At 46.0% G+C, this 25,536-nt stretch overlaps 1 protein-coding gene across 1 annotated transcript; it reads right to left on the minus strand.

Annotated features, from left to right (window-relative positions):
• Window positions 1-25,282, minus strand: Tmem72 (transmembrane protein 72). The gene is given in 5 exon segments (NM_001108643.1): window positions 1-2,681; window positions 3,972-4,111; window positions 5,474-5,545; window positions 9,227-9,293; window positions 24,875-25,282. Coding segments are annotated over 5 exon segments (828 nt in total). The 5' UTR covers window positions 24,945-25,282; the 3' UTR covers window positions 1-2,202.
• Window positions 25,283-25,536: the final 254 nt, after the last annotated feature.

Here is a 25,536-nt window from a genome sequence, read left to right on the forward strand (position 1 = left end):
ACCAGGAGCCACCGATTTCTAGCACTGTACAAGCTGATGAGAGACTGCAGTGGTTTGGGTGAAAAATGTCAGTCACTCATCCAGTTAGTGACACTGTTTGGGGAAGTTATGGGAGCTTTACGGGGTGCAGCCTTGCTGGAGGAAGTGCATCCGTGGGGGTGGGCTTTGAGGGTTCACAGCCTCATGTCACATTGCCCTCCCCACTCTCCCTCATTTCCCGTGTGTGGATGAAATGTGACCGGCTGGCTTCTATCTCCGGCTGCATGCCAGGTCGTCTCTGTTATCACGGACTCTAGCTCTCTGGAACTGTCAGCCACATAAACTGTCTCTTCCTTAAGTGGCTTTTGTCCATGGTATTTTATCTCAGTGTCAGAAAGTAATGAATACAGAGACTCAGAGAGAGTACCTGGCTCCTCTTGGTTAAGGGATTTCTTCCCTCTGGCCCTTGGCCTCAGTCAGGCTGCAAGCTCTGCTCCCTGAGTTCCAGCCTTGCAATCTGGAGTTAAGAGTCACCTCCTGGGTCTGCACTGGCCTTGCCTTACACAAATTCAGTGTCATGGTGGTGCTCTCTTGTTCTTCCTCACTGTCAGGTCCCCATAGTAATGGGGACATTCCCCTATATTCCATATATTTTATTTTCCCCTGACTGCACTATCCAACATCCTCCATTGGAAAAGTCAAAGAAACAGTTTAAATACCCCCGTGGTCATCCATCAGACGTAGATCTTTGGATGAGTTGAGTAGGCCATGCCTACTTACTCCAGGCCCCCTGGCTTGCTTCCTGCCTTCACTCCTCACAGTCTTAGCAAACACATTCTCTATTGCAAAACATGTTCTGTCCATCTGGGTTGCTGGCTGTGCTAAGTACCAGGCTAATACTGACTTCTAGGTTGCCTCATGTCTACGTGTTTCCAAAACCAAACCAAGCAAAACAAAAACAAAAAAATCTCATAGGCACTGATCATTATACAATAAACACGTTCTTTATCTAGACTATAAATGCTATGAGGCTTACCCATCAGAGGGCCCTGAAACAGGTCCCCTCCTCAGACACAAGATATAGGACTCTCAATTCATTGTTGCTCACATGCTGGGTGTTAGCTATGAAGAATAACATGTCTCTTTTTCCTGGCAGTAATCCTGTGGACTAAACATACTATTTAGAATTACAAAGTGTCTTGCTAATCTTTTCTCTGAGAAATATCTAAATCAAATTCACTGCCACCTCTGTAACTCCAGGATGCAGCCATGCCTGGCTGCCCACAACCCTCTCCCCTTCCCTCTGCTTTCTCCCCTCCTGTCTATTTTGAGTGATCATCTCCTTATCAGAGGTTCTTCTCCCAGGTATCTAAGCATGGCAGAGGTACTTCCTGTGCCATGTGGCTCTCTGGGGACAGTCCCTTGGAACCTGAACTACAATGACTATTCCATGCGATGTCCTAGCCATTTCTGCTACAGATGCCCACAGGCTCTCAGACTCTCTTATAGTGAACCATCTACACCGTCTACTTGGACTCTGAACGTTGCCCACACAGTTGGATGGGGGTTAGATGAGGGGAGGGCAGGAAGCTCTGAGCTAGCCTTCAGGAATGAGAGATGCTCTTCTGGTCAGCTTGTCTGGCAGGGAGCACAGAGAGCTATTGTTTTCCTGGGAGATTCTGAAATGCCTGCTGCCCAGCCCGGTCCCAGAGTATGCTGAGAATGTAGCCCACTGCCAGGCTGTTCTCAACTGAGAGCCAAGTCTTCCTTTCTCATATGTCCTCTGAGCAATCTCGATTATGCTGCCAGTATAGCCCTTGGCCTTTGGCACCAGTAGGCTTAATCACAAGCAAAACGTCCCATAGAGTTCTTACTGAAGGCTGAACCCTTTGTTGGGTGCAGGGGTGAACTCATGTTTTCTGTTCCTTTAGGGCTTAGAAAGTTGGGTCAGCAGCCTCGTGGAGAATGAAGCCATGGTCTCTTTCACTACCCCTTGCCAAGAAGGAGCCTGTGTTGATGCCACATGGCAAAGCTTCATTTGTGCCTTGCTGGAGGTCACCACAGTCTTGGTACACTTGGTACACTATGTCATTGTTCTGAGTGCCCAGACACCACGAGGATGTGAGTAGCTGACCAACAGAGACCCTGAGTTCCCTGTAGGAACTGTGACTATTAGGAATCTTCTGGCAGGTCCGTCCATCTGTAGACCTCTAGCTGAGAAGCTCAGAACAGGTCAGTGGCCATGAGAGAAGACAGAAAGAGTGGGGTCTGGGAGGGAGGGATGATGGGGGTTGTGTCAGAACTGGTTTCCTCTGGCCCACTGTCACTATCACCTAGACCTTCAGTGAGCGATGGGATGATTCTGACCACATTGTCTTCAAAGTGTACCTGCTTTTTCTTGGCCAAGGAGTCAGCTGGCTCTAGAGCCAGTTCCATTAGGGTATCTTGGGCCTGCAGGACACGTGGCTTCTTGGTCCCCTTCAGGATGCTCTTCATGTGGATGAGGAATGAGCTGGGCCCCTCCTTGAAGGCCTCATGGAAAGTATAGGTTTGCTCAGTGTCCCCAGAGCCTGTGGTACTCACAATGCTGCTGGAAGGGTCCCTGTACTGCTCCGTGGGGGGCATCACCTCTGGGGCAGCCTTTTTTTTCTTCCGTTTGCTCAGCAGGAAGTAGGCCAGGCCAGTGATGATTAGCATGGAGCCTGGAAAAGATCTGGGAGGTCAAGACACTGCACAGACATGCCATGGAGGAAAACCAGAGGCGGGGCAAACCCTCTCCATCGTACCACTACTGTACCTTACTGTATAGTCATGATCAGCACCCTGATAGGTCAAGCCTTCACACACCCACACCAGACTCGGGCTGACATAATGACACGACAAGGCTAAAGGTTCAGAGAGACTTAGTGCTATGTTGGGCCAGGATACCAAACAAGGGGTCCGTCTGCTCTCTATGCCCCATGTCCCCTTCATATGGAGAGCTGGTCTTGGTACTGACTACACCATTGTCCTCAGCTTCCCTCTCGGGGTGGATTATCGAGGGCAGGTATGTAATGGCTTTGCTAGATATGGATTCTATTGTGGATGTTGAGTTTGTTGGATGTCTTCTCACTCCCAGAAGTGTGACAATTCCCCCAGTTCCCACCCAATAAACTCAGGGAGGGTGAATCTCTCATGTTCAGTGGCACAGGGAATACTGCCCATCAATCATCTGGGCCAGTCTGCAGACTCTGCTACGGTCTCTTGTAAAGAGCACAGCCCATCTATGGGAAGCCAGGAACCTGACACCGCCAGTGCCCACCAGTCCCCCCAGGGTCTCTCCAGTCTGTCATTGTCAGAGGGGTAGGGCTTGTGGCTCACTCAATGTCAAGGCGAGTCCTTCTGTGACTTTCTTCAGGGGCCATGGCACATATGCTAAAGAAGAGAGCTTTGTCTCCTCCAGTTTAGTCTGGGAATCTTTCGGTCTTTCGGATGGGCTCTGGGAGGGCAGTGTATATATAAATAAGGGGGAATCAAGAGGAGGGTTGTAGAACGAAGGTCAGAGACAGAAGTACAGAGGGGAGGATGCCGGTTCTGGGGTTAGAGATTGAGCCGTCCTGCGAGGCGCTAGTGGGAGGAACAGAGAAGAAGCTGACATGTTGTCACATGTACCCTCCTGACACAGCCTAGAGCTTAGAGCTGAGTGGGTAGGTATCCAGGACATGCTGTCTGGGCTGAGGCTGAGCCACCTCATTCTTTGAAAGTGGCCAGAGAGAAGACAACCCAGGCTCCCATCAAAGGTCCAACCTCTGGATGGCTATGTACAGGAGGGTGTCGCCTCAGGATTTTCCTGCTGCTTGGTCAGCATAGTAGACATCTGACAGTCATGCTCACATACTGGGTCAGAGAGGGTCGATGGGCTGGCGGGGGCTCTGGGAGACAGAACCTGGTCCTCCTACTTAGATCACATCCGTGCAGGGCCCACATACGTCCACTAGCCCTGGTGCTCCTACCTGGTATGGTCACATGCCAGACCAGAACAGGGTGGAGGAAACAGGCCACTGACAGCAGCATGTAGGCGAGGAACTTCTGGAAGCAGCCCAGCCAGTGGGCCTTCTCCTTTGCTCTGTGTGCCAGAGACCCCGGCTGACACCTGGGGGAGGGGGTTCAGCATCATCAGGTTAGTAGAAATCATTATGTCAAAGTCCCAGCTCCACAGAAGGCCATGGGACCTGACCCTGCACCATCTGTGATCGCTGCAGTGGTTCTTGACGGAGTATCTGCAGGGGTTGGAGTCACAGAAGCCCAGGGTCCTCACAGTAGGTTCTACGGTTAGGAGGCTTGCTTGGGCCACTCAGAGGGCTCACAGGTTTTCTAAATGCTTCCCTCACCTATGCATGCCTTTAGCCATGGTTTTGACCACCAGGAAAGGAAAGATGGTGGAAGTCTTTTTGGGGGAAGTCTTTAATGTACAAGTAACAGTATACTGCAAGAACCATCATCACAAAACCACTGTGTGGACTGAACACTGTACACTGCACACTGCACGAGGAATAAACAGACAGGGATTCAGCTGCACTGTGCTTGCTATGCCTTGTCAGGCACAGGGCAGAACGGGCATGGAAAAACTTCATTTTTTTAAATTGACACACAGGAATGACCCAGGGTAAAGGCAGAGCCCTGATGCTGGGCAAATTTCTTCAGGGACACCGCCTACAGTTTTCCTTACAGGCAAAGTAAGACAATGCCTGTCTCGGACCTCTGATGCTTTCAGAGCATCACTGTCCACAGAATCTTGCCTGGTATAGCTCATTGGCGCCCTCTGGTGTCAGTCTGTGGGTGTACATGTACGTGCACACAGAAAACGGAAAGACGTGCTGAGAGGACTCAGAGACTAAAATATTCGTTCTCATTCCTGCAATATCAAGAATCCTTTGAGGTAGAATTCAGCAGAAAGGGGAGCATGCTGCCACCTAAAGGCTGAGCCTGGGAAGCAGTGATTAGCCCCCAAGGTGCTAAGGTCTGGATCTCATTGACTGGGGAACTCACTCTCTGGGCTGAGCCCTTGCTACACTGACGGCCATTTTCACACAGTGAGCATTGGCTGGGCAACAGTGGGCCTTTGTGGTCTGAATGCTGGAAGACGCAGAGCCAGTTTCTACACACAGCTCTGCTCCCTGCAAGCTGAGCCTTCTGCAGGGTCCTCAACGTGTCTTTGCAGCCTGGACGCTGGCCCAGAGACTGAATGTCCTGGGGTAGGGAAAGCTGATTTTGCCGGGGAGTCTGGGTAGGGTCAGGCCCTGACTGGATCTGACTTGCTGAGAATAGCAGATAGCAGGTGACTGAGTTGTGTTGACCAAACCAACTCTAGGCCTGGGCTTCCTGCTTCTGGAAGGAGACCCAGTCTACCATGGCCCCAGAAGCAGGGCAGCCTCAGCCATGGCCCTGCAGGTGAGGTATCTGTCTGGGGCTGGACTGGGTAGGGATGTAAAGATTACTCCTGGAGGCTACTCACTTGAAGCAGATGGCCAACAGTTGAGCCACAAAGTAGGTCCCTTCACACACAGAGATGGTGACTCCTGTAAACCTGTGAGGGGGAAAAACATGAGGAAGGCCATCCCTGTTGGTCTCCTATGGATTTATCAAGGTTGTCTGCTTATGTCTCTGAGTCCCAGATACACTGGCCAGGATCCCTGCCCCCATCTATTTGTGTCTCTATCAAACGTTCCTTCAGTGCTGCCTGGATGACAGACAGGTCTTGACTAGAGAGGCTGTAGCTAGGAGTAGAGATAAGGAAGAGGCAAGTGAGGTGGCCTGTACTTGGTATTTTAAGTGGACACTGGAAGGTGTGTTCTCTGTCTGCTGGCCCAGCCTTAAATTTGAGCACTTGGTTATCTTGTCAACCTGACATAAGTTACCGTTATCTGGGGAGAGGGAATCTCAACTGAGAAGATGCCCCCACCAGACTGACCTGTAGGCAAGTCTGTGGACATTTTCTGGACCAGTGATTGATGTGGGAGGGCCCAGCCCATTGTGGGTGGTGCCACTCCTGGGCAGGTGGTCTGGGTTGTATTAAAAAAAAAAATCACAAGCCACGGTGAGCCAGGTAGCAAACGACTTTCCTCCATCGTCTCTGCTTCAGTTCCTGTTTCCAGGTTCCTTCCTGGAGTTTCTGCCGTGACATTCCTTTGTAATAGATTGTACATAGAAGTGTAAGATAAATAGACCCATTCCTCTACACTTTGCTTTTGGTTATGGTCTTTATCACAGCAAAAGAAAGCAAACTAGGATGGTCCTGATGAAGATCCCCCTCTCTCTCTTTTATCCACCCAGAGTTGCTAAGTGTCTTTCTAAAATACTTTCAGATACAATTCCATTCTCTCTGGCCTCAGGTTCTGCTCCTTGGCTTTCCTGACTCACTGGACTGCACCTCCTATTCCTCCATTATCACTACCAGGCTGCCAAGGGCTCTGGGACACACAGATCTGAAGGTGCCTACTGATCCAGAATGTCCATGCTCCAGGAATTCTAAAATCAGAATTTCCTGAGGCAGATGTGAAACCAAAGGTTTCTGTCTGACTTTTCTCAATTTTATACTCTCTCAATTTACATTAGAATCCTTGTAAGTAACATTTCAACTTTTGTTTGAAGAGCATTCCTGATCCGTACAATTGAAACTACACGCCTTTTAAATCCCTTTATGAGTACCTGTATGTAGCATGGGCCTTTGCACAAAGCTACCCTTTCTTGGAAGGTCTCTCCTTCCCTCTGTTGCCTGGTTGGTGAACACTTGTTATCACAATGGCAAAGTCACTAGTCTATGAGCTTCTAAAGGATTCCCTGTATAATTAGCATGTGAGACTTGGGCCCACCCTGGGCAGGTCTTATGGAAAGTGCCCTGGGGTGAAAGGTAGTGAGAGAAGAGGCAATAGGGGGATCAGGACCATTGTCTTCTTAGCGTCGTGGGTCTGCTTCTGTCACTGATCAGCTGTGTGCATGGACATAGAGACTTGGCCTTTCTATGACTCGGTTTGTCACCTGTAAGCCAGGGGTAATCATACGGCTTCACCAATGAAAGTATTACCAATTAGATGATTAGATGTCTACAAGTCCCTTAGAGATGTGCTTAGCATGTAACTACCCTTACATAGATGCTTTTTTCCTCTCTGTGTGATTATAGCATTTAATTTCTCCTCAGTATTTGCCCAATTCTTATCCCTTAATTTTAAAATGATAGGAACATAATGATTGAAATGTGCCAATCACAATGCTAAAAGCCTTATAGAAACCAACTCTTTGGTCTTTGTAATACTTTTATAACCAGCAGATATACTAATGTCAGTTATGAATGAGGAAGCTAAGGGTCAGACCCTTGCCTAGGACTACACAGCTCATTAGTGGCAGGGGCCAGATGGGGACCATCCTCAAACTTTGGAGACTGTGAGAGTCAGAAATACTCAAAGGCATATGCTTTGCAGAAACTCTCAGAAGAGCCATTTCCTACATCCTGGGGCAGAGAGCAATTCAGACTACGTGTGTAAGTGACTCATTCAGACTTCCTGTAAGGAGTTAGTAAGTTAGGGGATGGGGGATGGCAGGACAGGGACTGGTGTTGATCTGTGAGTGTCAGAGAACAAGGTATGAGTAGAGGAGAAATTTAGTGAGTGTGAGGGGCAGGGAGACTGGGGCTGGGATGGATCCAAGAATGACTGCCTGGGCATTGAGTCCCCTCAAGACAGAGCTGCCACTGCAGGCAGAAGGTGTCCTCATTGTCTAACTTGAGGCATACTGGTGCGATACCAGTATATGGAGAGGAGGCAGGGTCAACCTTGCTGTAGGGGCCCAGGGAGACAGTGCCTCAAGGGCATTGAGATGTACTGTGTATACTTGGGTGCTCCATGGGTACACACAGCATGAAGGCCAGGCAATAGATGTCCCAAGGTGCAGCCAAGTGTCAAGAAATAAGTTAGCAGTATAGACATGAGCTCTGAAGGTGAGCCATAGCTGGGAGGGGGCAGATGTGAGAGTTAGCAGTGTAGATATGAGCTCCGAAGGTGAGCCATAGCTGGAAGGGGGCAGATGTGAGAGTTAGCAGTGTAGACATGAGCTCTGAAGGTAGACTGTAGCTGGAGGGGCAGATGTGAAATTTCTAGGGGAGTAGGGAGCCAACATTGAGGTAGGGGGGTAGAATGGCTGTCCAGGGCAAAGGTCAGCCATTATGCATGGTAAGTTAATGAGGGGAAGAAAATGGCAGAAGATGCAGCCTGAGACCTTGTGGGCAGAAAGAAGCAGTTGAGACATTCTACTGCTGGGGCACAGATCCTTCTTCCAACATTCCTTTAGCTAGTAGTCTAGGGCAGGATCGCAGAGATTCCAAGTCATAGGCTCAGGGACCCCAACTCATTGCTTGTGACATCCCTGCACACCCATTTCTTTTTTTGGGGGGGGTTCTTTTTTTTCAGAGCTGGGGACTGAACCCAGGGCCTTGCGCTTCCTAGGTAAGCGCTCTACCACTGAGCTAAATCCCCAGCCCCTGCACACCCATTTCTTTCATGCCAAGGTCTATTGGCACAGCTGGTGATGGAGAGGAAGAGTCAGCTTGGGAAGCAGAGTCCCATGCCTTAATGTGACACCTGTCGCTCACTAGCTTAGTGACTTAGGGTGGCTGCTTAGTCTTGAATTTGACCATTTCTACAACTAGGGCAATGAGCATACTTCTCATGATGCTAAGCTAAATGACATAATGCACATAGGACAATGAACTGTACTTTCCATGTAAAGGAACTATATGTATGTTTATAGTGAGTGCATAGAGTTGGTGGGTAAAAGGGTAGATAGATGGTTTTGTAGGTAGGTTGGTGGGATAGGTGGATGGATGGATGGATAAGGGTGAGCAGGTGAATAGGCAAGTCTGGAGATGCATGAATGGGTAGGTGGACATGTTGGTGGGTGGATTGATGGATAGATGGATAGATGGAGGAGTGATTTGATGAGGAATAGGCGCATCTGTAAATGGATGCATTTCGTAGGTAGGATGGATGGACAAGATGGACTCATGGATAGATGATGCATCTGTGAGTGTATGGAAGGATTTTGGCTGATGTATGGGATCTTCCCAAACCAGGACTTACCTTAGAAGTTTCTGTGGCTCCACCTCTGGATGGGGAGGAATTAGCATAGGAAGTGGGTTACCCTGTGTTACTCTGAGTGGACAGACATAGGTGAACTGGAACATGCAGGCGGGGAGAACACAGGTACTCATACTCACAGCAGATAGAAGGCCAGGCTTTTGAACCGCCCCCGGAGGAAGGTCTCAGTGCCCACTCCAATCAGTACTGCAAGGGAAGAGGAGACAGGACAGTGGGTCTGGGCAGACCACTCCATAGCGTTGTCCCATGAGGACTCTTGGCTAAGGCCTGAGTCTCTTCCTGAGGCCCGAGAGTAGGAAGGTTGGTCCCTTCCATGTGTATTGACAGCTGTGGCCACATAAAGAGAGCAGGAAGGTTTCCAGGTGGTCCCTGAAACCCCAGGAAGGGCCCAAAGAATACCTAACCCTATAGTATAGAAACCATTCAAGGTCCATGTGCCCTAGAAACTGCCTAACTAAAGTCAACGGCCCCTTGGGTTCATTACTAATCTCTGTGGTGACTTCCAAGACTCTTGTCATCCTGGGCCAAGCCAGTGTATGTTTTATGACTTGCCATGGGTGAAAGTTACCTAGATTTTACTCTCTTGCCTGGATCACTGAGCTTGTGACTGAAATATGGCTTTCATAAACGTAAGATAGTTACCCTAAAATTCAGAAGGTGCTCAGCCAAGAATTAAGGGGATGTTCACTCTGAATGTGACTCTCATAATCAAAAAAGCACTCGCTCAGAATTTAAATGGATGCTCACTGTAAATATTGAGAGATATTTACTCCCTTGTTGGCCCCCCTGACCCCCTAGAAGAGTAACAGACAGTGATTTGCAATATGCAGTTAGAAGGATTGGACTTCTGGGCTGCTTGTACACTCACAAGACTTCAAGAAGGACTCCTGATAGGAAAATCAATGAGCGACATTAGACTGTGAGTGGAAGGTCTCTTTGTCCACAGTGAGTATATTTGTTAATATATGCCTGGTGTATGAAACCAGGCATATTCTTTCCTCTTGAGAGGGCTGATAAGAATAGATGAGCTCTTAACATAGTTCCCTTAGCCATTGACTACGTCATCACAACACTCCATCAGGTGTTAAAATGGAATGTCTGGGGCCACCAGGACACATGTCTTTGCCTTTTCCAGTACAGGGCAGAGATGTTGAACCTGTTGGTATGCATTCCCTGAGACAGAGGAAGCTGAGGAGATTCCTAATATGGCCCAGAAGCTCCCCGTGTGCTGAGGTCCATGCCACAGTCACAGGTGAGCCAGGATGGAGAATTGGCATGGGAAAATGTCTGAGTTTATGGTAGAAACTTCTGGAAGAGATTTCATGGAAAACTTTGCCTTCAAGGCAGTAGAATTCACCTATTTTGTACTAGAGTCTTTTCTTTCCCTTTCTTTATTTTCTGTTTCTCAGTGCTGGGGAACAAATCTAGGGCCTTGTTTATGCCATGCAAACTCTTAGCCACTGACCTACATTACTAGACCCTTACTAGATTCTTTAAATATAACCCATAGATGAAAGACACCATTTGAAGTGTCTGTTTTGGCTTTAGCTCAATAGCAGTTCCTGTGATAGAACGCAATGCCACTGGCCCTATACACCTCTAGATATCCACACCCCTCATCATATGACTTAGCCATCCCTTATCTTTGGCAAAGAGATGCCTCTTGGCTCAACAACATGACTTTGTCTGAACAATGGGATTGTCTACACACAATGCAAGTAGAGACATAAAGTGGCCTTGAGACCTTAGCCTCCTCTCTGTTTCTCTGCCACTACCAGTCTTCTGCTGGACTGAGAGACATGTAGAACAGAGTTGTCCTATCATCCCAGCCAAGGCCAGTCTAGATAAGCCATCAGTTGCCTAGCCTCCAGGTAGGGACGCTTACCCAGCCAGCATTAGCAGAGCTGCTTAGCTATTTACCTGGATAGAGAACACCAAGAGCCTATTGTATGTTATTGAGGTTTTTCACTGTCTGAGGACATCATTTTATCAAGATTAACATGCACTTTCAGTGACAGCTCTAGTGAGACATTCTTTTTTTTTTTCTTTTTTCATTTTTTTGGAACTGGGGACCGAACTCAGGGCTTTGTGCTTGCTAGGCAAGCGCTCTACCACTGAGCTAAATCCCCAACCCCTAGTGAGACATTCTTGACCTGTGACAAATTGCACATGTTTCAAGTGCAGTCTGATAAGTACTGGCTGGCACGTGTCTTCGCCCATGGAAGCATCACGACATCAAGAGAACGGGCATCATTATCAACCTGAAAGCCTCCAGGCATCACATCAGTGAAATCTTCCATTCCCTTTCTGTGGTTCACCCTTAGGCAGCGAGTGATCCACTTCTATCAGGAGAGCCTAGTTTATGTTTCCTGTGAGTTAAGATAGACAGCACTGAATAGGGCACACTCATCTTTGCTTATTCGTTACACCCAAACCGTTATTTCCAGACTGATTTTAGCTGTAGTGTGCACCAGTAGTTCGTACCAAAGCTGGGGCTCACTCGTGTTGCTGACTGATGGGGATGTAGCAGCTCAGCTTGTTTATAACTCGCACACTGACAGACAGCTAGGTCGCTTCTAGTTTTGGATATTCTGAACCGAGCTGCCACGGGTGTTTATATGCATTCTTTTTTTTTTTTTTTTCTTTTTTTTTCGGAGCTGGGGACCGAACCCAGGGCCTTGCGCTTCCTAGGTAAGCGCTCTACCACTGAGCTAAATCCCCAGCCCCTTATATGCATTCTTTGCATGGTTCTGTGCTTCTTTTCTCCTGGGTAGGTGCTTGGCAGCGGAATCACCAGATCATGTGGCAGCAGCATGTACAGCTTTGGAAGAAACTGTCAAGCTGCTTCAAAGTGAGTGCACTGTTTGCATTCTCACTAGGAGTGCATGAGAATCCCACAGCCTTGCCAATGAGTCAGTCTTTTTAATTCCAGCCATCCTAACGTATATGCTTCAGTTCTCAAGGGCCCTAAGGACTGATGATGGGGAATGCCTTTTCACATTTACCATCACTTGTGTTTTGTGTTGGCTTCCAATGCTGTATTTTAAAGGGGAATGCTTTTTTTTTATTTATTTTTATTTATTTATTTTTTATTAACTTGAGTATTTCTTATATACATTTCGAGTGTTATTCCCTTTCCCGGTTTCTGGGCAAACATCCCCCTCCCCCCTCCCCTTTCTTATCGGTGTTCCCCTCCCCATCCTCCCCCCATTGCCGCCCTCCCCCCAACAATCTAGTTCACTGGGGGTTCAGTCTTAGCAGGACCCAGGGCTGGGGAATGTTTTAAAATCCTGATGGGATCCAATCAGAAGGGCTTTATTAATTCTTTTACTAGGGACAGAACTTTTCCTATTGATCTAAGAAATCTCAGCCTAACTCAACACAGAGATTTTTTTTTATCCTATTGTCTAGGAGTTTTATTATTTAAGATGTATACTTTAGGTCTATGATTCATTTCACACCTTTAGAGATTAAGATTAGAGATAGGTAATTTTATAGAGATGGATATTTAATCGTTTATGTTTCATGCATTAAAGATGCACCTTTTATATACTTGTTGCCCTTGTGATTTTCTTCTTTTTACACTGCAAGCTGTACACTGTTTCTCTTGATTGCATGGCAGTGGTGGTTTGAGCCCAGTCAGGATGCTGGCCACAGCTCAGTCCCAGTGCTGGCTAAATGTGATAAGGATGAACATCCTGGACTTGTTCCCACCTCAGGAGAAAAGCATCTAGCCTTTAACCTTCAGAAAGCTGCATGTTTTTAGTTTGCTTGTTTTTAAATGCCCCCCTTTCCCTGCCTTTAAGAAATATAACTTGGGGTTCAGCAGTTAACAGCACCAGCTCCTCTTGCAGAGAATGGGGATTCAAATGCTGGCATCCACATGGCAGCTCACAACTGTCTGTAACTTTAGTTCCAGTGGGTCTAACACTCTAACACAGACATAAATGCAGGCCAAACACCCATGCACATAAACCTCCCTCATGACTAATGATAGACAGCACTTCATAATAAAATTATGAAAAGGGGTATTCTAAGCAAATGGAACTAAGAAACAAGCAGGCTATTATACTATCTGACAAAATGGATTTTAAGCCCAAACTAATCATAAGAGATAAGAAGGGACAGTTGATTCTCATTAAAGGAAAAATCCAGCAACAGGATATTATGATCCTAAACATAGATGCACTAAACACAGGATCACTCAATTTCATAAAAGAAAGACTATTTCATGTAAAATCACAGTGACTCCAACAGAATGATAGCGGATGATCTCAATACCTTACTTCCACCAATAAATCATGTGGAAAAAAATCTTTATAGAGAATCTGAGGAGTGACATAAATCCAATGGACATTTATCTATCCCCAGAACATCCCACCAAAAACCTGAAGGTTATACAATCTTCTCAGTGGCCCATGGAACTTTCTACAGAAGAGAGCATATTAGCACACAAAACAAGTCTCAACAAATAAAGGAAAATTGACGTCACGACCTGCATTTTGTCTGATAACCATGGGTGCTGGATACTAACAACAGAAGAAATGGCAGAAAGTACACAGAATCATTTAAGCTAAATGCACACTACTGAATCAAGATAAGGCTAAGGCAGACATCAAGAAGGAAATGAAAAGATTAAAGGAATAATGAAATGAAAACATAGCATATGAATATCTGTGGGACAAATGAAGACGTGGCTGAGGAGAAAGCGCCTGCATCATGCACCGTCATACAGATGTTAGAGAGCTCTCAAATTAATAATCTAATGATGCACCTGAAGCCTTTGAAAAACAAGAACAATTAATATCCCAAAATAGTAGGTATGAGGAGATAATCAAAATCATGGATGAAATTAATGAAAAAGAAATGAGTAGAACAATACAAAGAATCAATGAAACAAGTCTGACAAACCTTTGGCCAAACTAACTAAAGGGAAAGAAACCAACAAAACTAATCAAATTAACCAAAAGAAAGAGAAAGAGGGTCTAAATTAATCAAATTATAGAAAAATGGATTTATTATAACAGAATTAAGGAAATTCACAGGCTTATAAAGACATACTTTAAAGGTGTATGTTCTACCAAACCAAACAAAATCTAAAAATGGATGAATTTTTATATATACATATTTTATATTTTATATTTACACATACATAAATTCATCCCATATATAGATATAAACATATTTAAATTCAAATTTAAATCACGATAAAGTTAATAATTTAAGTAAATCCATAACATCCAGTGAGCTAGAAGTAATTAAAAACCTCCCAAGTTAAAAAAAGATTTCACTAGAAATCTACTACGGCTGATAAATACATTATGCAAAATGAACTACAAAATCAGTGCACAAAACAGTAGCCTTCTCCAAGCAAATGACAAGCTCACAGAGCTAGCAAGCAAGGAAACAATATCATTCATATTAGTGTCAAAACAAGCCTTGGACTAAATCTAACCAAGGAAGCAGAAAACTTGTATGCTAAGAGCTTTAAGATGCTGAAAAATTTTTTGAAGAAAACATCAGAAGATGGAAAGACCTCCCACTCTCATGGATTGGCAGGATCACTATTAGGAAAATATCCATCCTACCAAAAGTAATCTACAGATTCAACATAATTCCCACCAAAAACTCAATTAAATCTTTTAGAGAAGTTGGAAAAATGGAAATAATTTAAAAATTTTCATGTATAGATACAAAAGGCCCAATAGAGCCAAAACAATCCTCAGCAATGACGACAACAACAACAATGACAGTAATAACCTGCTAGAGATGCTATCACCCCAGATACTACGTTATTTTACAGAGCCATAAAAGTAAAAAAGAGTGTAGCATTCATATAAGAACACCCACTGGAAAATGGAATAGAATTGCGAGCCCACATACAGCCCACATTTCTGCAGCCATCTGAGTTTTGATAGAGAAGCCAATCATACAAATTGGAGAAATGACAGCATCTTGAACAAACTTGATAGCTTCGTGCAGGAGAATGAACCCTGCTCTCTCATCTTGGACAAAATACAGCTTCAAATGGATCACAGACATCAACATCAGGCCTAATACCTTAAGTCTAATAGAAGGGAAGCAGAGAATATACGGACTCATTGGCACAAGAAAGGCCTCCCTGACTAGAACCATGACAGTGTAGGCATGAAGACTAACGACTTGTAAATGGGAACATATGCATGTAAAAAGAGCACCAGCACTAGACTGAGGAGGAAGCCTACGGGATGGAAAAAATTCTTCACAAGCCACATACTAGACAAAGGATTAATATCTGGAACATACAAATGACTCAAAATTAAATATTAAGAAAGCAAACAACACAATTGAAAATGGGGCAAGAGATGAAACAGAATTCTCAAAAGGCAAAACACAAACAGCCTTAGTCATCAAAGAAATGTAAATTAAACCTACTTGGAGATTTCATCTCACCTCAGTCAAAATGGCCAAGATCCAGCGAATAAGTGCATCAAATCTGGCAGGAGTGTGAGGAAAGAGAAGCACTTATTTATTGCTGCTGAGAGTGCAATCGGGTGTAGCCACCATGGGAATCAGTGTGGAAACTTATCAAGAAACTAAAAATAGACCTACCGCAGGAGTCAGCATCATAGCTTTCGGGCATATACCCAAAGCGCTCTATGTCCCACTACAGAGACACTTGGTCATCCTTACTCATTGCTGCTTCGTTCACAATGGTCAGGAAAGAGCATAAAAGTCCAGTGGACGATGACATAACCAAAGTGCCATGTACCTTCGAAATGGAATATTACCCAGCTCTTAAAGAAAAACTATGAAATCCACAGGCATGGGGAAAGCTGGAAACCATAATTTTGAGGGAGGTAATCCAGACCTAGAAAGACAAATGTTATATGTTCCTTTCATTGGTTGATGTTAGCTTTAACAACGTTCTTAGTTTCTGGGAGAGAAAGGATCAGTTTTCTCTAAAAGTGTAGCCACTGACAAATCAACAATGCTCTAATGAAAGGTCACACATTCATGAATAATTATGAAGTATAAATTGGCCCTAGTGGGTGAAAAGAAAGATACAATGTTGTCTGTGACAGGACAGGGGCAGTAGATCCGAGAAGAGTTAGGAGGTGGGGAGGTGAAGTGACCAAAACGCATATGAAATGCTCAAAGATCTAACAACTGTAAAAAAATCATAAGGATTTACAAGAGGAGCACAAGCAACACATGTCTATTTATAGATGGAGAATTAAAGCTTAAAACAACTTGCAGCAAATTTCTGTCACAAATTTCAGTGGCTTGTGGCATATTATCCTTCTTATCTATATTAACTTGTTTGCTACAATCGTTCAGGGAGTTAGTCTCTGGTTTTCTTACAACATCTTTGCCTAGTGTTGGTGTCTATGTCGTTCTAGCTTGCTTTCTGTTGCTGTTTTTAAAACAAGACTCAAAAGCAACTTGAGGGGAAGAAAGGGTTTGTTTTGTGTTCCAGTTGATGTACCATCATCAAGGGAAACTGAGGCAGGAAGTGAAGCAGGGTCTATAAAGCAAGGCTGCTTACTGGCTCGACTTTAGGCTCATGTTCAGCGGCCTTTCATGTAAAGCCCAGGCCTACCTGCCCAAGGATGACACAACCCTCAGTGGTCTGGGTCCTTCTAAATCGATCAACAATCATGAAATTGCCCCACAGACGTGCCCACAGGTCAATCTGATGGAGGCACTTCTTCAAATGAGATTCCCTCTTCTCAGTGTGTCAAGTTGGCAGTTGAGATCAGTTGTGAAATATGTAGATGCCGATTCTATGCGATAAGTTGGAAATCACTCTGTTTTCAAATTTCTGTAGTTGTTTACGTAGAATTATATCACATCTTCATTAAATGTTGGTAGAATTCTCCTGGGAAGCAATCTGGGCTGATGTATCCATTTTTGGCGAGGAGACTGCTGGGTGAGATGCTGTGAGATGCCTTGCACTCCTGAGGATATCGTCTCCTGTTAGAACAGCATCTTCCTTGGGAGAGCTCAGAAAACATTGTCTTCTTGCTCTTAGCTAGAAATTTACATACTTCTTATTCAATCTCAGTGTTCGAAATCAGTGTGTATATTTGCTGTTCTGAACGACAATTTTCTTGGTGCTAGAGAATAATGTATGTGATTCCACAGCACAGACGCCATGCTTCTTCACCTGACCTTACCTATCACAAGGGTTCTTATGCTCCCCGAAACCTTGGGTGCTGCTGGGCAGCTCCACACCAGACAACCAAAGGAATGGCCAGCTCAGGAGATGCAAATCCAAAACACATAGACTATGTCACCCCAAGAGAAGACCTTCATCAAGGAAGCAGATGGTACTGATGAGGGTGTGGGGAAAGAGAAAACCCCGCTCACTGCCAGTGGGACACAAACCAAAAGAGCCGCTATGGAGCCCTGTGTGGAGGTTTCTCCAGAAACCCTGAAGAGAACACCACACGATCTATTCAGACGCACTACCGGGTCTCCTCACAAAGAAACGGAGTTAACATATCACAGAGGAACCCGTCCACGAGTGCCCGTTACTGAACCACTCACAGAAGCCAAGACATGAAGTCAGCCTAGGCATCCACCCATAGATGAACAGATAAGGAATGTTTGGTAATATGCACAATGGACTTTTATTCAACTTTAAAGAAGAATTGTGTCATTTGCTGAAGACTATAATGTTAAGTTAAATAAAACAGGCTTAAAGAGAGAAATATGTTGTTTTTTGTATGGGAAATACACACACACACAGAGAGAGAGAGAGAGAGAGAGAGAGAGAGAGAGATAGAGAGAGAGAGAGAGAGAGAAAGAGAGAGAGAGAGAAGACAAGAACAGAGAGGGGAAGACAAGAAAAGACTAATAGGCAGATGGATATATGTATATATAAATATGTGTATATATGTATATATGTATATATTATATGTATATAAAAAGAACTGTGAGCCTATGAAACTGGATCAGAGCTGCCCTCTTCTTTCTGGTTTGCACACTGCACATGGTATAGCTATGATCTGTGTGTGTGTATGTGGGGGTGTTCATGCCTACTATTCCAGTACTCAGGGGACTGAATCAGGTAATTGCCAGACATTCAAGTCCAGCTCAGACTACACAGTAAGTTCCAGAACATCCTGGATTACTAGGTGAGATCCTGTCTCAAACCCCTCCCTACTGCAGCCACCACCACCCCAGCTTGAAAGTGACAGGCCTCTTACAACTAGATCAGGCCTTTTAAAGTCCCACCCACTCCCATCCTAATGAGGTCACTTGTTGCCTTCTCCCTTTCCTCTGATCCCTCCTCATCCTTCAAGAGGAGCTAGTTGTTCATGTCTCACAGACCTTGCTTCCTGAGCAGGCTTCTAGAATTAGCCTGCCTTGAGCTATAATCCATGGCAGCAGTTTTCATTCTGAGTTATTGGTTCCCTGAAGTCTCAGGGGAGAGCCAATGGTTGTCCCTGTTCTGTTGATGGGAAACTGAAGCTTAGTTTATGTGGGAAGGGGCAGTAGAGGGGTAATACAGGTCACAGAAGCACGAGGTAGTGGAATGTGTTTACTACTTGGTCAGATCACATGCAGTGCCCTGTAGTGGAGGTCTTGGCTTCTCAATATATGGGTACATATCGCACAAGATGGAAACACCGAACTTTATCAGAGGAAATGAACCGTAATTAGCTTTCTGTGTTCCAAGTGCAAATCTAAAGAGGAGGATGGAGATATAGAGTGAAGAAAAAAATGTTTGGCCCAAAGCTTGTTGTGAAGCCAGAGGGAGGAAAAGACACAGGGAGAATAATCAACAGACCAGAAAAAAACAAAACAAAACTGGAAACACTTTGTAACCTCATTGGGACAAAAATCCCCTGCAGACATGTTAGAGTACATGATTTCTTCAATGGCAAGAGGTAGTCATGCAGATCTGCATATAAGAGTGGTTGAAATTAGCATATAGTGGAGACAGAGAGGCTGGAGAGATGGCTCAGTGGTTAAGAACGCTGACAGCTCTAGCAGAGAACCTGGCTTGGATTCCCAGCACCCACAGCCTCCTGTAATTCCTGCTCCAGGGATCTGAGATCCTTTTCTGAACTCCACAGGGACCAGGCACACATGTGGTGAACAGACATAAATGCAAGGCAAAACATTCAGACAGTAAAACTAAATGACTATTCAAAATTAGAAAAAAAGGAAATTAGCACGAAGGGCCCTAGAGAGTTACTTAGAAATCATTTTTTTGAAGGCTTTGACCAAGGCTGAGGTGAGACCACATGGATTTATGTTTGTAAGTCATTACTGTGTTTGAAGGGTATGTGGTAGGCAACGTATATTAAATAGAGAAGCAGGTTAATGGGATGTAACAAAACAAAGAAACAAAACAAGACGTAAGTGATCCCAGAGTGACTCCAGGAACTTGTTTTAGGAGCAATGGGACACTGGCTTGACAAGTTACCCACAACGGCTTTGCTTGGACATCACCTCGTTCCTTCAGTTATTCTGCTGTGCAGTCCTTAGGATGCCCTGCACTGTCACTGTGTGCCTAGGCAGGCACCCAGCTGGATTGGAAGGCCTTGGTTTCCCCATTAAATTCAGCACTACGATCTTCAGGCATTTATGGGTATAGGAAAGACAGTAACATGGATTTGTGCTATTAGTTATGTGCTTCTGGATGCATAAATGGGAGGTTCTACTGTGATCCTTCTTTCTGGGAACATTTGCAGACAGGACCCAAGAGTAGACTCAGCTGGAGATCTTTAGGATCACCAGATGAGTCATGCATACACGTTATTCAGAGAACCAGCAGAAGTCTTAAATGCCAGTGTCTTCAGCCTCACAAGTAAGTGGTGTTCTTGACTATATTGTTTGTGACAATACTGTCATACCCATGCTAATCCAGCCCCACCCTGACTAAGCCTGTGCACAGCCAGGACTGACCCAGGCTTGAGTCATAAGAGTAGACTATGGAGTGGCTCCAACTGGGTCTCTCTACTACTCTTTCTGTTTTGTTTTATTTTAAATCTAGCATCTTAGATTCATTCAAATACAGAGGAACATGCCCCTTTGAGATAGAAGACTAAAATTAGTTGGGAAATATCATGGTGCCTTATCTTGAATCACAGCTACTTGTAAAACTTAAGCCTATCCGTGAAGGGAAAAGTCAAGAATGATGCTGTACTGTTTAGCAGTATCTCAGGTGACCACAGCTGTATAACTGGGCTTTGGGGAGGATACCCCCTGCATGTCATATGAATAAGTTCTTCTCCTTTTCCACCCAGTGTCTGTGCCTTTTCTGAGCAGTGGCACCTGATTTCTCCCATTCTGTTTCCTGCATAACACTTTCATCCTGACTCAGAGGGCACGGATTAAAAGTAGGGTCTCAAGAACAGAGAGCCAACAGTTACACTCCACCTCCCTGCTTCCTTGGCAGCAGACTTTGAGTAGAGTGCTTTAATTTACCAAGTGCACCTTAGTTTCCCTCCTTGGACAATGTTACGGAGATGAGCAGAGTGAGGCCTTAATGGATAGTGCAGAGGATAGAATGAGGTTTTGCACTGAAAACAAGGAGCACAGGGTTCAGCCCATTATGATGACTCCGACAGCGATGTTATCAGCCAGCAACTATTAAACAGAGGCTAGAGGAATCAAATAGAGATGAGAGCACGTGTGTGTGTGTGTGTGTGTGTGTGTGTGTGTACATATATGTGGGGGGTCAGGGTGGGGGGTGGGTGGGAGCCAGGATGAGAGTACACAGAGAAACTTCCAGTGAGCACCCTTTGTTCTGAGGTAGGGTGGGAGGCCCTAGCAAGTACTGATGACATTTTTCCCCTAGGGGACAAATCACTCTTGGGAGAACCCATGCTTATTTGTATGTAGGACAGCAAGGAAAGGACTTCCTTTCCAGATAAAGGTCCAAAGCAGGATTCTCCTTCTTCCCTCATTTCCAGTTATTATCCATTTCCCAGATCCTTTCTGATGAGTCTGTATTAAAAGCAATCATGAGTTGGGTAAGATGGTCCACATCTATAAACCCAGAGATTGAGATGGTAAGGTAGCAGATTTGAGGCTAGCCTTGGGTAAATATAGAGCCAATGTCAAAACAATAACCCAACCTAACCAAAACAGAATGGATTATAAGGTATCTTGTGACTGCACCTCAAGGTCTCACACAGGATATTTGCAGTGTCTCAGGTGAATGCAGAGAGAGTCTGTTTTCAGTGAGGGATAGCCAGATGTTCTCACACCTGTACAGAACAGGCAGGACCTCATGGTCTGTGCACAGATTCTCAGCATGTCTGCTTTGTGGGCAGGGTCTCGTGCTACATCTTGGCAAGAGAACCACTCAGGGATTTACACACACAGCTCTCATGACCCCATGACCTCAAACACCAGGGAAGGACTTTGTAAGGTCATGTTAGAGTAGGGTGTGTGTGCGTGTGTGTGACACAGAGAGAAAGAGATAGAGATAGAGACAGAAAGGAAGAGAGATAAACAGAGAGGGGGGAGGGAGAGAGAAAGAGAGAGAGAGAGAGAGAGAGAGAGAGAGAAGAGAAGAGAAGAGAAGAGAAGAGAAGAGAAGAGACCAAAGAACAACATGACTGTTTTAAGGGATAAGATTTGCTCATTTTGAGAATATTCTGGCAAGGTGCTGTCTGTCCCCTGTGGCTTGTTCACTCTGGGCTGGCAGGAGCATCTGTCCTGAAAACCACTTAGAGCGGTGGTTCTCAACATTTCGGATGCTGGGACCCTTTAAATCAGTTCCTCCTGCTGTGCTGACCCTCAACCATGAAATTTTTGTTGCTACTTCCTAATGTAATTTTGCTACTGTTATGAATTGGAAATATTTCTGATGTTCTTAGGCCAACCCTGTGAAAGGATTGTTTGACCCCTAAAGGGGTCTCAACTCACAGGTTGAGAACCATTGATTTAGAGTACAGGGCTTGAGCTCTGTGCAGGGCAGCAAATCCATGATGCTCCACATCTTGTGTGTCAACTTGACACAATCTGGAGTTATCACAGAGAAAGGAGCCTCCCTTGAGGAAAGGCCTCCATGAGATTCAGCTGTAAGGCATTTTCTCAATTAGTGATCAAAAGTGGGCGGGCCCATTGTGGGTGGTTTTATCTCTGGGCTGGTGGTCCTGGGTTCTGTAAGAAAGCAAGCTGAGCAAGACAGGGGTAGTAAGCCAGTAAGTAGCATCCCTCCATGGCCTCTGCATCAGCTCCTGCTTCCTCACCTGCTTGAGTTCCAGTCCTGACTCCATTTGGTGATGAACAGCAACGTGGAAATGTAAGCTGAATAAACCCTTTCCTCCCCGACTTGCTTCTGGGTCATGATGTTTGTGCAGGAACAGAAACCCTGGCCAAGACACTTCATGAATGGAGTGAGGTGGGAGGAAGCAGCGTCGTGAGCCTCTCTACAGGGCTTGCTGCAGCCACAGGCACAGGAAACTGTTGTATCATGGGAACACCTGAGACTTATAGCCCTGAGCCTGTTTCCAGGGTCCAAGGAGGAAGTTTCTGGGACAGAAGTTGCTACCTCCCAGGAGGTGCACATTCCCTGCAGGTGACACTCTGAAAGCCCTTGTCCACATCCCTGCCTAGCATCAGGATAATCCATGCTATCTATGCATACGGGGCACCTCATATGCCCCACTGCCCTGGGTATCTGCAATGTGCCAGTCGGTTTCAAGTCTCATTTCCCCTGTAGCAGCAATGTTCCTACAATGGGCCCCAGACTTTTCAATAGAAAAGTTTTCTTTTTTCAAGGATTTCAACAAAAGATGCTTAAGGAAACAAGGAATCTGTAAATCTTATGTACTGGACAGAGGCCCAAAGGCCAGTGATGTCAAGAGAAACCCAAGATTTGCCAGAGAGCATTGGAGCCCCTCTCCAGCTTCCCACTTGCCCCAGCACTCTGGAGAGCCCAAGGGATATTCTTTGAAAGCTTGGCCTTTAGAAGGCAACTGTGGTCTATTTTTAGCTTGGATCTTGTACTACAGCCAAGCAGAAAGGTTCATCTCCAGCATTAACAGCTGGGTCTTAGCAGAGATGAAGGTTGTGGTTAAGATGTGCAATATGCCTCGGTGTGCACATGTGCTGAGGGGTGTGGGACGAAAGGCCATCCTCAGGTTGAGATGAGGTAGACACACTAATCCATTAGAAAGATAGACGTGAGCTCCTTAAGCAGCTTCCTGGCAGGAAGGAGGCAGTTGCTCTGGGTGGAGTCTGACTGAGTTCTAGTTATAAGGTTCCTGGTAGCCTGAAGGGTACAATGTATGCATTTAAAACTCATGGAGTAGAAGGAACACAGTAGACTTGGACTAACAGTGGTAAACAGTAACTCACACTCGCATTATGGAGATAGATTTAAGATCACCTTTGCGATCATCCCTTACATGTAAAAGGCATTGGGGTCCTGAAGGAAGCTAGAGTTGGTTTTTCCACTAGCCTATCTACACGGGTCTGAGCAGATCAATTCTTATGCCTCGGGATGCAGGGGAGAGCTTTGTCTGGCGCTGTTGGGAACATCCAGGAGCCAAGATTCCAGGGTACTGTTACTCCAACCCCGTGTGTAACCTTGGCAAGGTCATGGCTCCAATCTGAGTTTATTTGCTCCATCTCCGGCGAAGCAGGAGGGCTGGAATTTGACCTTGTCAGCTCTGATTCATAGCCATGGTGCCAGAAGAGCCCAATAGCTTGACTATGAGCTCAAGCTAGCACCCCAGGAACATTCTGGATCCGCACTGACCGTGGATTAATCACAAGGGCATCTACCCAGAAGCACCACTCACATGGTCTTCTGCTAAGCACTGCATCCGCCAGATCCATCCATCACAGAGGTCAGGAAGCACAGCTTCAAAGCCCCTCAGGGCTGGACCAACGCGTGCATGCATGAGAAGCCCGAGTCTTGGGTCACATTGCTTTGGTTTGAACTGGAGAGGGGCCTTTCAGTTGGGAGAGACTCTTGAGAAAGTTTTTGTCCCGATGCAAAGATGGATTTAATGTGCATATTTTTCATTTTCCCAAGGGATTTGGTGTACAGAGAGCTAAGAGCTCAGAACATTGCTATCCAGTTCCTCAGTCTAGGCTCTGCCTCCTTCTGCATTGGTGTGGCTCAAGGTTAGGGTCAATTCTTTGCTAACTATCTGAAATTCCAGTCAGCTGAGCAGCTCAGGTGATTTCTGGTCCTCTAAACCTCACACCATGCTCCTGTAGATGGCTCATACCAAAGGGGCTGGTTTTCAACGATGCATTTTTTTCCAGCAGGGTGCAGGGAAGCTTGCCATCTTTATGGCTATCAGGTCTCCTGAGGATAAAGCTGCCCTGTCAACGGGATTCTCTCTGCATAAGCTAGGACTATTGCCGAGCAAAGGAAGGTGAACTTAGGTGATCATTTTAATTAGCTACACAATGGTACAGTTCTCACAGTTTTTCAGCCTTATATACCTTTACCTCTAGTCCCCACCTCGACCGGCTCTCCTCACAGCTCTCTGAGGGCAAGCCGCAGACCCGTTAGCTCACTGCAGCGCTAGGAATGCTGAAGGTTCTCGAGGTCTTGTGAGGGTGGTCTGCCACTGAGTATCGGCACCGGACTCAAGGCTCACTCTTCTCTCTCCGCCTAAGGCTCACTCTGCACCTGGCATTTTCTCAGAGTTCAGGGTTTCTGAGGGGTTCAAAAGAGGAGCGGAAGGGCAGATGTGGTCAGATGTGCCCACCATCTCCTGGCTAGAAGCCATTTCTCTAGTAGCTTTCCCTGTTGTGTCTCTGAGCAAGGAAATGGCAGACGAGAGGTAGGATCTTACCTGCAGCCGTGGTGATGCCCAATAGCCGGCAGGTATACTCCAGTCCAGTCCAGAATACTTGGAGCTTCATGGTGCCAGGGGGTGTGAACAGAGTCCCAGAAGAGCAGGCTGCAAAGATTCCCCTGTATCTGAGATGCTCTGGATGCTCCGCACAAGCGCAGAAGGCTACAGGGGCTGGCTGGGGGCCCCTGGGCCTCTGAGCTCAGCCTCCATGAACTAGCTCCGGGCTCCACAGCCTGGCTGAGGTGTGAATGGGGCTCACCTCCTTAGTTTAGCAGCGGGTGCCCTTGCCAAGTGCTGCTCAGTTTAATCATTATCTCGGAAGAACGCTCTCCTCTCTCCACACAGCCCTGGCCTAGCCTGGAGCTGCTTCGGCTCCTGTGTAGCTGCCTGAGATCAGGCTGATTAGGGTTGGGCAGGAGGCAGTCTGCAGCTGGCAATTAACTGTTTCTGACTGGGAGGAGGGAGCAGGAGATCGAGAGGCCAAGCCCTTCTGTGCCAAGAAAGTCACACCCACACCTCACACCTGCTGGGGTCCTAGAGGAGATGGGGCACATGCAGATCTGGGCAGGGGGTGGCGGTGGAGGAGGGAGAGTAGAGATAGAAACAGAGATTGAACAACCGCGTTTTTAAATCCCCACTGGAGCAACTTTGTACCTGAG

This window comes from Rattus norvegicus, chromosome 4 (genome assembly GCF_021556685.1).
Source record: "Rattus norvegicus strain SHRSP/BbbUtx chromosome 4, alternate assembly SHRSP_T2T, whole genome shotgun sequence".
NCBI lineage: Eukaryota > Metazoa > Chordata > Mammalia > Rodentia > Muridae > Rattus > Rattus norvegicus.